General features: G+C 29.8%; 1 protein-coding gene across 3 annotated transcripts in view; it reads right to left on the bottom strand.

Annotated features, from left to right (window-relative positions):
- The window catches only part of LOC106463160 (E3 ubiquitin-protein ligase TRIP12-like), a 125,515-nt gene that overhangs the window by 98,423 nt on the left and 11,804 nt on the right, over positions 1-15,288 (bottom strand). For all 3 annotated transcript variants that reach the window (XM_013923159.2, XM_013923157.2, XM_013923158.2), the window contains exon 2: positions 9,048-9,176. In XM_013923159.2, coding sequence (XP_013778613.1) covers positions 9,048-9,136 — 89 coding nt within the window. In that variant the 5' untranslated portion in view covers positions 9,137-9,176. The remainder of the gene's footprint in view (positions 1-9,047; positions 9,177-15,288) is intronic.

A 15,288-nucleotide genomic window follows, 5' to 3' on the forward strand; every position in this document is an offset into this window, starting at 1 on the left:
ATAACAAATAAAATATGAAGTTAATTATCTGACTAGTTTCAACATACCATGTGCGTCATTTTCATGAGTATAATGTGTGTATGTCGAAACTAATCAGGTAATTAACTTCATATTTTTGTAAACTTTTGTTTGTTCTTCATTACTTAATTTGTGCTTATTTAGATGTTAATCATTACAATATTTGTAGATAGAACAATGTACTACATAACTTGAGGCCACTTAACTTTTAATTAATTTAAATACACAGCACTGCCTTTACACTTTATAAACTTTTTTGCATTCAAATACAAGATACCACAACCAAAAAAAAGTTTCATATACAAGGTACGAGTTTTTCTCCTAGCAGTAATATAAACTAACACTCAGTTGACATGCTATTTATTCTTAGTTTTAAGAGTTCTAAAAAAAGGCATTGAATATAACTGTACTATCTTCTGTAACATTACACAGTTTCTGCCACTGAAATGAGGCAACAGCATTGGATGTGGTATGGCTCACTGTCAAGGCAGTAGAAACACTGTATTTATTAATGATTTGGCACTCTCTAATACCTTCCACATGAGCTTGGTCAATGTGACTGATCTTTCTTTAAAACCTGCAAAGTTACCACAAGAGTATCCCTTTTATAACTTTTAATATGTTTTGTGTACCTTAAAAAAATTTGGCAAGCTTAAAGTAAGCATTAGAAGTCTTTTGTAGACAATAAAATTCAGATTATTTAATGAAGCATTTTTACTAAAAATTTGTCCACAAAGATATGGAGTCATAGTGTTGACTAAACTAAGTGCAAAATGATTTTCATGTTAAGATTAAAAATACTTTTCTTTCATTTGAGTAATCTCTAAAACCTAAATAAATATCAAACATTCTTTTTCAGTAAAACTTTATATTTTATCTGTTATTTTCTCTACCCTAACTTTATACACAATCGAGCAATTTAACAGATCTTATAAGTACCATGAAATAAATACAAAATAAATCAAAATTACACTTTTTAAATTTCTAGAATGACTAAAAATTGTAACAGGACACTACAATAGTTTATGTTTGCTTATACTTTATTTTATTGCCCTTTTACCTATGTCTAACTAAGAATCACACCACACAAGTTTTAAACACTCGGTGAACACGCAGCTCATATTACCATATTGAATGGCGTAACACAAAAGCATACCCCGTAAAGAATTTTCAATCATTAATAATAACTAACAAGTTTCTGATTTTTACATCTTAGTAACTTTTATAATAATATATAAAGAATGTACATGAGAAATAAGAAATATAGCACTTATCCGTGCCCTCTTTTTTTTTATTTCTTCATCTGTTTATGAAATTCAAGCCTCTTTTTTTTTGTACTAATGGTACTAGTACACTAAATTTTTATTTACAATGCACCTAAGAACACAGAATAATAATGCATACAAAGCAAACAATGTCCTATAACTATCATATTTTACCAGGCTTTCTAACTATGGTATAAAAGCCTTTAAAAATTTATCTAAGCTTGTATATCTAAACACAGTGAGAGAAACTTTCAAACTAAAAATGAAACAGACAATACCCCACACAGAAAACAATGTAATATAGTACGTCATTTGATAGATTAAAACTTTGGCTTTCCATTGGTTATAAACAATATTGTATAAAATATAAGAGAGAACTACTGGCAATTTGTGAAAGAAAGAATATGACATATTGGAGTGGCAAGTGGGTCTGATTTTCTAGTTTATGACTCTGTAAACAAATAATGTTGAAGTCTCTAAAAATTATGGTTTGCTCGAGTAACATATATATTATAGTAAGCAATTTATGTTAAATTCCGTATTTCTTGGAGGAGTGGTAAATAAATTAGAGAAGAGGGAAGACCTAGGGGAGATTGAGGATATTTTAATATATATATATAAAACTAAAATTTAAAACATATATATTATTAAAATTTGATTTATTAGCCACATCTTGATGACAAGTTTATTTTCATACAATGATAATAGAGTAGTTTAATTAAATTTTGAAGGTAACTCTCTAAAACACTGTGACATGCACACTTTGATCTACCCATAGCAAAAGGGTAAAGCTATGCAAAAAACATGGGTCATAATGACAAGTTACAGCAAGTTTTTAACCCATAAGACTTGAGACAGTTAAGGAGACCTCTGAGATACCATTTTTGGATATCAAACACTACACCAGGCATCCAAGTGGGTGCTAGAAGGTCTGTGGTTAAAGCTCTGAGAGTATACATCCCTCTTTGAAGTTTACTGAATTTAATATTTATTAGAAAACAACTTTTTTGGTAGGAAGTAAATTTTATAGTTTTAAATTTCAAGGTCTGATAACAATTATATTTGGGAATCTGTGGAGAACGAGAATAGCTTTCAGTTATAAAACTGCACAAACAAAGTATATTTCCACATTCACTCACTTAAACAATAACTCTTATAAATAAAAATGTTTTTTTAATAGTTCATATATGGTTCAACAAGCACGTTAACACAAACTGAATATTAACAAAAATGATTAATTATTTATGCTTGTTTTACTGAATTTATATGGGGTTTGTCCAATGGACTGATTATATTGGAGAAGCAATGTTGACTATAATCTTGAATTTATTATTATATCTACATGAAATGTAGCAAGCTTTTCAAATGTACAAACGTTGTACACAAAAAATGTGTTACAAGAATACCACATGGCTATCACCAAACCTAATTCAGTTAAGTTAGAGATGAGGGTAACCATAACCATAAACAACTTTTCAACATTGTCCTTGTTAAACTCAGTACAATGCAATTCCTCTACAGTTCCATAAGCTTCATCCAACCAATTTTGTAAAATGCAGATTTAATGTCACAACAGCTGTAAGAATATCAGTTGTTTGTAAGTGTTGTGCATGCAGACTATTTTTGGGAATAACAAAACAAAAAGGGGTGGAGGGATAGGGTGCGTGTGAAAGGATTGTCCCAAATACTGCCCTAAATGAAGGTGATGAGCTACAATGTCTAACCAGGATAGCTTTGACACAACATAAAATACACCAACAAAACTTATCAGGAAAATAAAAAGCTTCAATCAAATCACTAAGAACAGACTCCAACATTGTAATCCTTCCCACTGACAAACGAAACAAAACCATTCTTCTAAATAAGAATGATTATAACAACAAGTTACAACAGATATTTCAGATGGACAACATAACATTTTAAAAGAAGATTACCAAGCTAATTGAAACACTGGCACTCCTGAATTTTATCATAAAAACTTAATGTCTGCAGAGTTCCACAGCTATACAGTCTCTAAGGTTTATGAACTGATCTTCCATTCACCCCCACCACAAATGCTAGACTTCCTTTATAATCAAATCACCTGATACCCTCTACCAATTCTTACACCTTTCAGACCTACAAATGACAATGTTGTTAACTCTACATCATTCGCCAAAAACGTCAACAGAATACCCATCGATTCAGAAAATCAACTGATTAACTGCAATATAAGGTTTTCAAGTATACCAGTACAGGACTCCTTTACTTACGCTTAACACACAGAAACTGGAAGATGACCCAAGCCTAAGCCTCCAATTGAATATTGGAGCTCTTTCTTACTGCTTCAGCACCACCTATTTCCAGCTAGGAAAAACCTTCTATGAACAGATCAGTGGTTTAGCTATTGGTTTCAAACTTTTATCCATTGTCATTGATATCTTTATGTCAGAAACAGCAAAAGTGAAACTAATAATCTGGAAATGCTGTGTTGATGATACTTTCCCCATCTAGCCATACAACCAGACACCACAGTAGATTTCCTGCAACTCGTCAAAAACCAAAACACCAACAACCAACTCATGATGCAGATAGAAGAAAACCACCAACTATCCCTCCTCAATGTGTTCGTTAATTGACATAAACACCGCTTATCCACGGAAATCTACAGGAAATATACCCACACTCACCACTATCTCCACTTAAGATCTAACCATCCTAATCCTGTAAAGAAAGGTATAATATGAAACTATAAAAACAGAGTTGACACAATTTATGACCCTGAAAACTTAAATAAGAACTCAATCTCATCTAGAAAACCTTTCAAACAAACAGCTACCATTGAACTGTCAGTGAAAGAAAAAAAAACCCATTAAATTATACAATACAGGACAGAAATTCCACCATCTTTCCCCCAAATACAAGCTACAAAATCAGAAGGATCTCAAATAATCTAATATCACAATACATTCAAAACCAGAAAAATTCTCAAAGACATTATCTTCTGTTAATCCTCTGTGCACAGGTGGTGAGGTCAAAATTGTGTGTCAACTTTTTACATAGTAACATTTAAAACTAAAATAAACTGCTTTATTATCAATGTATGTCAAAAAACTTGGCATTGAAACTTAGTTAATAATCAAGTTTTAATATTACATACATATTTTAATCTTATTTTTAAAAGAATTTTCAATATTCATTCCTTTGTGTCACATGACACTTGTTCACTCCAAATAGCCCATTTTATTCTTATTAAACATATGTCCTGAGTGGAAAATAAATTGCTCATTTAAAGTATACATTGCTAAAACAATCTAATTTCATAGCTTCCAATCTTCTTTGTTTAAAAGAGATATAAACCAGAAAGTCAAACCCATATGCCACACCCTCCTATCACATCAGTAATTCTGACATTTGCTATTGGATTACTTATAACCAATAGAAAAAGATTTAAATTTACTAATTTCTGAATAAAATTAGCTTGTTCTCACATTTTGTGTTCTTAATTGCATATTTGAAATAAATATATTATTATTATTAATTAATTACAAAAAAATAGGGTTAACTTTCATTAGGGACAGAGGGCAAAACAACAACAACAAAATACCATAAATAAGTACTGAATTTCCTGTCTATTATGTATATTTATTAATTATTGCTATAAAAGTAATTACAATGTAAAAATGAGAAACTTATTAGGTTGGGTAACACAAATATAATAAAAAGTTTAAAAAATTTCACAGCAAGTACATTCACAAGCTGCTCATGAATTACATAATTCAATACTATGTTTGAGATGAGCTATGCACTTACTGAGTGATTTATAGCTTTGTTATGCATGTTTAGTAGTTTGATGTAATTCAAAGAGCAATAAAACAATAAAACTAAATGAAAATAGACAAACTGTTACAAGCCTGAGGCTGTTTATGATAAATAATTGCAATTTTCTCTTACAATCTGTAGTTGCTCTAGAAATAAAAAAAGGTAATTTAGATTTGTTTCACATTTTTTATGGTGGTGACAAGGTTGGTCAAATGGACTAAGCCCTATAGTGTTAGAGAAAATAAAATACTAGATAAAATATAATTTTACTGAAAAAACAAAAACTTTTCATGTTCATTTAAAATGTTTTAGAGGTTAAGCAAAGAAAATTTGAAAATTGTAAGATGGAAAAAGTATTTTTATTCTTAATATAAAATCACCTCGCACTTAGATTATGTAAAGTAAATTTGGCAACAAATCTTTAGTAAAAATATTTACAAAAATTTCTGATTTTTTATATACAAAAAGATGGGTAACAGGTGAAAGGCGAAACTACTATTTCATGAATTTATGTCAATAAGTTTGGTATTAAACTGTAGAATATACTAAAAATTATATAATTTTTTGATTTAAAAGTAAATTTTAAAAAACACATAAGCATTAATTTTTGTGTTCAGTGGTTTGTTGAATGCAGCACTGGTTCAAATTAGATGCTTGTGAAGTCAAAATACTAAGTCTATAGCTTTGTACAAATTAGAAACTCAAATTACTGATATTGACAAGCTAGAATATAAAATAAGTATGTCTTTCCTATTTGCTAAGATATTGCTCATGTAATAAATCAAACACAGTGGCACCCTATCCACCTATTTCCATTTTTGGAAATGCTCCCTTATATACACTTCTATATATGACATGAATAACCAATCAGAAGCTCACAATGTTCCCCTAGTGGTTTGGATGTCATTTCTTGCTTTCGAACCAAAATTTCAAGGAGGTAGGTTGTGTCTTTGGTCTGCTCCAAATTTCATATTTTTTACACCCAAATACAGCTTAGTTACTAAGCTTGATAAATTACAGGGGAATTCTATGGTATTGATATAGTAATTTATTATGTTTTGGTTATTCAACTGTATATATAAAAACCTAAAGAAAAAAGTATTTTGTTTTATATCTTCCACATCCAAAATTTTAAAAGGCTTAGTAACCTACGTCAAGCAGCAACTGAATACAAAGTTCGTAACTAGAAAATATATGTTTGCTTTACTTACTGTTTTATGTTTTAAAAGATAAGTTTAAGAACTTATTTCAAAATAGCAATAATCTATATACATATATTATGTATAATAATTAAAATGTGACTGTTTACTAAAACACAGCCAAGACAAGTTACTTTGTACAGACCAAAGGTCAGTTTTATATTATTGGATATGGTATCATGAGTGCACATGTGCCACATCATTGTAATTTCTATATTGATAGCCAGGCATGGCTGAAAGGTCAATATTATAGAAATAATAAATATATATAAATGCACAATGTTACGAGATTTAAGATATTTAGTCTAAACATTTATGTTTTTGTGTTATAATTTGTTTTTATTCTAGAATGAAAGAGACAACTTATATTTCTTAATTTTTTACAGTGGTTATGAGATCGGTCAAGTCTACCGAACCCGTACAGAGATTGATGACTGAAAATTACAGATAAAATATGAAGTTTTTTTTCTTAATAAAGGTTTGATAACTATTTGGACATTATAGATTTCACACGTGAAATTTGAAAATTTTCTGTTAGATAAAAGTATTTTCAATCTTAAAATGAAAATTACTTTACATGTTAGATAGGTAACGTGCAAAAAAAAAAAGGCATGAGAAAAACATTGCTTTACATACCTTAAGACTTAATAAGAAAATTTGATATTTTGCATATGAAAGCATTGTAATGTTTACTGATAATCTGCCAAATTTTGTTAACATATGCTCATTAATTTAATTGTTATAGCAAGAAAACTATAACAAGCACAAAATGGTTACGAGGTCAGTTCCAGGGACCGAGCCCATGCTGAAAGAGTTAAAAGCTTAGCAAATTTCATGAAAAGTACACTAAGTAAATCTGGAACTATAGTAAACATTAATATTCCAATACTAGCTCTATCTGTGGACCAACTCTGTGCATGTTGGGTTAAGCAATTTGAAAACCCAAAAAACAAAAGAAATGGTGTACAGTATTTTAAGCAATTGTAGAAAGTTTTACATGAGCAAAACGGATAGGACTATACAACAAAGAATCAAAGAATATGTAAATACAAAGTGGCTCAGGTACCCAGAAAAATCAGCCATAGCCAAGCACTGTTACAACACAGGACGCAATATTGACAGAGTGAACTACAAAATCTTAGACAAAGAACAACACTGGAGACTCAGGAAAATTAAAACAGCTATAACAATACAAAATGAAAAAGCCAACTCTCAACAGAGATCAAGGGTTAGATACTGTCAAAATTTGGAACCATATACTACAAAAAACAAAAGGGGATTAACACAATGCCAAATCAACTAATGACAAACCAACAAACTAAAGAGCTCTCCACTAGGACCATGCTTCAAAGTGCTATAAAACCCACAATGAGAAAACACTTAGACAGGAAGGAGGACTCATTAACAAATAAAAGGCAGTGGCAGTCCACACATAAAAAAAAAAAGAGAAGAAAACCTTCCTCCAATGTTTACTACTGTTCAATGTTATAAATTTTGAAATTCACCACTCTGAGTTCCAGCACACTAATTCTTCTACTGTACTCACTCTATAAAATACACAACAGAGTTATGTTGGCTTAATAATCTATATGTACAAAACAAGCTACTCCATGCATGCCATAAGAACCCTGGTGTTGAGCAGATGCTGTGGTTGATATGTTAAATATTCATCTTTACTTTCAACTCACAAGTTCTTATAATTACTGTTGTAGTCTTCTCCACTGATACTATGGTTGCTTAACTCACTCCAAGATCACAAAGAATAGCTAGCCTGTTCACCAATGCTTCTGAATGATAAGTTAATTCAAAAAAAATAAGTAAGTAATAATAAACTACTTAGTGTTAAAATGGTGTCAAAAAATTCTTACCCTAATTATGTGTAGTGACAAAATTGATGAATTCATATTAACTTCTTTTCACAGCAAGCTACTTACTTAGAGTAAAATTTAAAACATCAACAAGGTAATGAGTATAGCTAATTATACTTTTCTTGCATTCCTACTTACACTAACTTAATCCAATTAAAACTGAAACAACTGTTTTCCAAAGCTATTATAAATAACAGCTTAACCACTACTACATTCGTTATATAACAGATACAATATGTTGACATATTATTATCCACTATTTTCTCAGAAGTTCTTATAATTCTGAGATCACATATAAATAATATGTAACTTTATAATATAGTTCTTCTTTATAAAGTACCAGTTCTGTGCCATTACAATACTTTTGTGCACATTGTAATTCATTATTAAAACTCTCTAAGATAAAACAATGGTTGCTATGGTTTATACTTCTGATGTGGTCACTTTGTATCTGATCATTTCCATCTCTGGTGTTTCTTCCAAGACTAACTCTGGATATAATTTGGTTTACTTCAAAAAAAAAAGTTTATGATCTTTATTAATAAAATGAGCACACTCAATTCAATCTTATTCAGAGGAAAATATACATGTCTAACACCAATAATCACTTAGCAAATCATAAAACACTGTTGTTAGCCTTTCCATTGTAATTTATACTGTTCTAATTCCTTTAAGCTTTACCTGTTGTAGTGAAAGAATAGCTTTTACCAATTAATATTATTGTCTAGTTAAAATTTTGGACGATTGTATACTTTTAACAATTTACTATTATATCTTTAATCAATGCTTGCAAACTACTGCAATTTTTATCAAATTAAAAACTTTTACACATACAATATGTCCAATTATTATTTAAATCAATAAACAATTAACTATTTCAATTCATTATACTTTACCTAGTACATATAGGAGATCGTGACCCCTGTTGATGATGGCGAGCGTTTCTTTTGGACCCCCCTCTTTGCCTACCAGGTTGGTCTGCCATAGACACTACTCTTCTGCTTAGTCATGCCCCACTGCTAGACCTAAAAAAGAAATAAACATTTATTGCACATTTCAATATTTATCATAAGTCAATTCATGTGTAAATTTTAAAACAAACACCAAATTTTCACCACTGCTTTAACTTATGAGTTTTAGTGTTAGCTACAATTCTTGTGAAACTAAAGAATAAATGGGTCCTGTATTCTGATAAAAAGATTAAAACCTTCATAACATACTCTTTTGGTTGATTTTATTACTGTACATTAGTTTAATTCTGCAAGATATTTAAATAAGAAACATTCTGAAACAATCATTATTCTGTGTTCACTGCTAATATGGTAAGATTTTTAAGTATGATTGTAAACTGGTACAAGTGACATTAAAATTTTACTAGAAATACAAGAAAAGGCATGGTGACGGAAGGCTTTATGATCCCTCATAAATAAAAAAGTTTAAAAATTCTTCTTCTATTTAATGCATCATACATGTGCTATTATAGATACTGCAAAATTATTTAAAAAATTCTGATTACAACATTTTAAAGGTGAATGAAAACTGTTTCTAAGAGCAATAACTTACTCTCTTCACTACAATCATCTAGGTTTGTTTTTTTTACACACAAATGATACCAAATAATTTGGTTTTAAATCAAATATTTTAACAACTTAGAGCAAAATTTAAAACTTCTAGAATACCATTAACAATTCTGGCATACATATAACTCAATGCTAGTGACAATATTTACAAAAAATTTTTCATCTTAATGGTCTACAATACAATTAGTTGAATCTTACAATCAAGTGTAACTAATAAATATGTAATCAATGTCATTGTAATCAGTTTGCTAAGATGCATAATGAAACTGGTTGCAAAATATCACAAAAGCAAACGAATCTCAAATTGTAACTTTCTATTAAGGAATCCTATTTGAATTTTTTCAAATCCTTTTTAAACACATCAGTCTCATTGGCACTGGATATAGTATTGTTAATATATTATATTCTTCTTTACATTCACTCAGCTCTTATAAATAATCATATTTATACAACATTTAACACTTGTGATAATAACTGCTTTCTCAAAACTTAAATTCCTTTCACGTAACTTAAGGTGCTCATAGCCCACTGATGTATACATTACTAGTTTTGGACTCTAGGATAAACTAAGGACCTCAAACTCTGATGAACTTGAAAGTAACACAAAACAATTCACTTCCAATTAATTATGTAAATTATTTCATTAATATGCACATATTAATAAGCTAGGATTCAGATTGTCTAAAAACACAATATCTTGAAAAGTAATATCACTACACAACTAAATTACACATCAATTTAAAACTTAAGAAGAGAGGAAAAATATGAACCTAACATCATAACTGTCAGACTATCTCAGAATAAAAGAAAAACAAAAAATTCATTTATTTTCAACACTACATATCAACCCTCCAATTACATGCACTGAGACAGTGTCAAAAAATTGCAAAAATTACCATCATAGAGGTTCAGAATTGCCATAAATTTCATTGCTAGAGCAGTTGCTATGGGAAGATTTTAATTTTTAGTTCAGGATTACAATTTCAATACCATTCTTGAGGGATATTTAGGGGTGTTTTGACAAAATGTGCTGCATAAATTGATATTAGACATTTTAAAGTAGCAAATATCTATTTTTCAAAGGGTGAAAAAAATCATCCAGAAAAACCTCTATTTTACACCAAATGAAACAATATTTATAAAAGTATGTGTAATAATAGTGGATTTCACAACATCATGAGGTAATATTGAACACACATTACTAATATCCAATACTTGTAGCAGCTTTACACTTCACAGTAATGTACTACGCTAGACAAGCTATCCTTTTATACAAAATAAACAAATTGAAAAGTATCTTCATTCATAAATATAAAAATCAAGACCTAGAAACTATTTCAGATTTAAATCATCTATTAAAATAAGGAACATGCAAAGTGATCACTTTTCACAATGGTACAACTTCAGAAAATTGATTTCAGAATATGTCAACCTCAGGAAGTATACAGTGTGCAAGTATTTGTTTTTATACATGCATCATAAAATGCTTATTTAAATACCTTTTTCTGGTGAAAATAAGCAGTTCAATATCACTACTCTTTGTGCAATAGCACATGCACACTAATGAATATTTGAAAGGTAAGTGACAAAATAACAAGCTCATTGGTTATGGAGAAAGTAATTTTGAAAAAACAACACCAGAAGAAATAAAAATCCTTTAAGAATCTAATTTCTAAAAGAATTTCTCTCTATCATACATTAACATATGACTAAGAAAAATTTAGTCAAGCATTTTTAATAAGGTCAGAAAACATTGTTTTACACATAGATTTTCAAATAATTTTGGGTACACTTTAATTTACCACTGTATGTTATGTATATTCACACACAGACAGTGCTAAAACTAACTTCTGTTACTACTAATAAAAATCCAGAAGTTATAGATGAGGTCAAACTTGATAACACTAAAATTTTTACAAAGCTGAAAACCATTAATATGAATTTTAAATTTTTTACTAAAATATAGTAAATTTGAATAATAAACACACACACACACATATATATATATAAGAGAAAACACTAGAATATCAGACTTTTTTTTTCCTTCTTTTATTAATTTCTTCTACCAGTTTTGTGACTGCAAAGAAATTTTGTTTTTATTAATAACTCATTTAATTGCAATTCTAAGAATGTAATATATCTTTTAAAATGTGCAAATTGTGGTGAATTATATATTGGTAAAACAGATAATTTAAGACTAAGGATAAATTTACATGAATTCTATGTTAAATGTCCCGAAAAAAGCTCACTGTATGCCATTAAATATTTTAATGAATGTATCTTGAGAAAATTTAAAATTCTAAAAGAACCATATTTTCATGTTTCCCCTTTTTGGGAATGTAATGTAAAGTAAATATTATTATTTGAAAAAATACTTTATAAATTTTTTTGTTGCCACTTTAAACTGGCAGTAGTAAGAGGGTAGAAGCAATTGGTTGTGTAAATTCAGTAAGAATTGTGAAACCATGAAAACAGTTTCTAAGACTTACAGAAAAGAAAAAGTAAGTAAGAGTATGAAATTATAAGATAATTAAATTGCATTTATTATAATAATAAGAAAAACTATAATTAGAATAAGATTTTAATTTAAAAGGGAAATGTATTGTCTAACTTTTTGAACATTTGTAACATAATTTATAAATGGACTGTATTATAGGTTTGTACATTTGGAAAGTATATGCAGTTAATTTAAATTATTTATGTTTAGTTGAAAGCAGTATTTGTATGTTTTTGTTATAGATTCTCAGTAAAACTATTTCATGAAGAGTGGCCTTTGAAGTCACAGAACTATTAGAATAAATAAAGAAAAAAAAAGTCTGATATTAAAGTTTTCTTATTCATATCCACAGGTGAATCTCACTGATGTTTTGGTTATATTTGATTTGTTAAAAATCATTTCAATTTGGAGGGAATATATTAGTATTTCACGAAGACACTTTCATACTTTTCTTTAACAATCAATCTTGAATTATTAACAATACATTTAAAGACAGTCAAGGACTTCTTGATCCATCTAGGCTGTCCGATTCATTGAACTATAAAAATTTAAATCCAGTCATTATCATCCAAACATTTATCAAGCTTTCCCCTAAATTTACTGCTTCCACCACATCTGAAGGCAACCCATGCAAAAGGCCAATTATCCTATTAGCAAAATAAAACTGTTTTAGCAAAAAATGAGTCCTACTCTACCATTCTCACCATCAAGTATATGAAAAAAGATGTGTCAACACTAGCAAGTCCCTTTACAATCTTAAACACCTCAATCTGATCTTCTCTAACCCTTCTTGTTCAAGTATGATAACCTTTACGTCCCACGTATCATCCTAGTAATCCTCTTCTGAAACTTTTCCAACATCTCAATGTCCTTACCAAGGTAAGAAGCCCAAAACTGAACACAATACCCCAAATGTGGTCTAACCAGTATCCTTTAGACTTGTATTCACTATTTCTGAAGATACAACCTAAAATCCTCTTTGCCCTACCACTAGCAACAGCACACTGCTTGAATGATTGAAGGAACTGATCCACTAAAACAGTGACATGAGATTAATTTTTAAATCCATTAAATGATGAGAAATTTCACAAAGTACAGGATGCACAAAAAAAACACTGAAACACAGAGGAGCAATGCTGCCAGAGCACAATGGAGCATCAACCTAGCACCTGAAATTGGAGTGGAACCCTGACACTTCAAAAACTAAAAATATGTATGTAAAAATTAAGTCTTTCATAACCAAAGGTGATGTTTTAGCTGTTAGTGTTGGTAGGATGATAAGTATGCAGAGCATTATAAAAATCAACTGTTAATATTATAGTGCAGTTAGAAAGATAGTAAGTTAATAAGATATGCAACACTGAAATTTGTTTTAATATTAATGATTTCTATTTGATACACAGTTGTTCTTTTGCTTTGCTGCTTCATTTAAAGAAAATATATTTGCATGTTTTCTCTTGCTACTATATGCATATTCAATTTGGCTTTAATAGAAATAGTTTCATATAAATAGTGTTGAATATATTTTCTTTATATAATATGGGCTCAACATAATTGAAATTAACCTCTAAGAACATATTTCTAACAACTTCTGGCACTATATAACTGAGCACTACATTACTGCTGCAATATTGTTTTATAACTCTTTAAGCACTAGTTTATGCTGATTCTGGATTGACATTTGGTAGGATCCATTCCAGTAAATTTGAAAGAAATCTAATTCTAATCAAAATGTCAGAGCTTTAAATATATTATCAATTTTATCTCATCACCCATAGAACAAGAATTTTCTTGATAGTTGCTCTATGTATATGTTTTATTGAGCTATAAAGAATATTACACAAATAATATGCATGAAATTATAAAAGAAATGCAAGAGGCAAAATTATGCCAAACTACTGTGTTTTACAAGGAATGCTTCACAGATTATAGATACCAACAATAAACAATTTTACTGATAACACCATAATATGTAATAAATTTCACCAGCAATACAGCTGGACACTAAAATTGGTTTGGTTTGTTTTGAATTTTGTGCAAAACTACACGATGGCTATCTGTGCAAGCTGTCCCTAATTTAGCAGTGAAAGACTAGAGGGAAGGCAGCTAGTCATTACCATCCACTGCCAACTCTTGGGCTCCTCTTTCACCAACAAATAGTGGGATTGACCATCACATTATAATGCCTCCATGGCTGAAGGGGCAAGCATGTTTGGTGGGACAGGAAATTGAACCTGCGACCCTCAGATTTAGAGTCAAGCACCCTAACCACCTGGCCATGCAGGTTACTTAAAAGTTTGTGTCTAAATTTTTCAATCAAATAGAACTGACAACAGTTAAGTGTCTTTAGGTAATTCACAAATGAAAATTATTATATGTATTACAACACACTAAAGGTAATATATAATACTTGAAATAATTCAATTCCCTTAGGCACACAAATTCATAGAAAAATAAAAACTTGTCTTTTGCTGAGCATTTTAGTGTGAAATTTCAGCAAATAGAAATTCACTACATAGTTTACTTTATATCCTTACAGATCAGATGGAGACTGCGAGGGTTGGCATCTGAGAGTCAAAGTATGCAGACGGTAAATTCATAGTGAGAAGACAATTTAAAACAGGGGAAAAAAAAAGGAAAACTGAAAATGAATTATACAAAAGGACCTGTTATAATGTAATATCTGTTTCCATATACATGTACCCAAGAATCAAAATGGTGACAACAGAAATTACATGTAAACTGATTTAAATCACTTTCTACTATAGCTCCAATTACCAAACATAAAAAGAGAGCTGGTTTCTTTAAAAATATATATAAAGCATCAAGAGACCAGAAAGTCTACTGTTAGACACTTCTGTAGAATTGGCAAGCTTCAATGGGAGGGGGATATTTGAATAATCTGGGTGGCAAAAACAGCAGGTATCCCTCTATACATGTACCTAAAAAAAATCTACCTAGTAACTTACAATACTATAGTTCTTTAAATATTTTTGTATATATAATTGTAGGCATGGAAGCAAAAAAGTTATAGAATATCATTATATCTCCCAGACAGAA

Source organism: Limulus polyphemus, unplaced genomic scaffold (assembly GCF_000517525.1).
Source record: "Limulus polyphemus unplaced genomic scaffold, Limulus_polyphemus-2.1.2 Scaffold1339, whole genome shotgun sequence".
Lineage (NCBI taxonomy): Eukaryota > Metazoa > Arthropoda > Merostomata > Xiphosura > Limulidae > Limulus > Limulus polyphemus.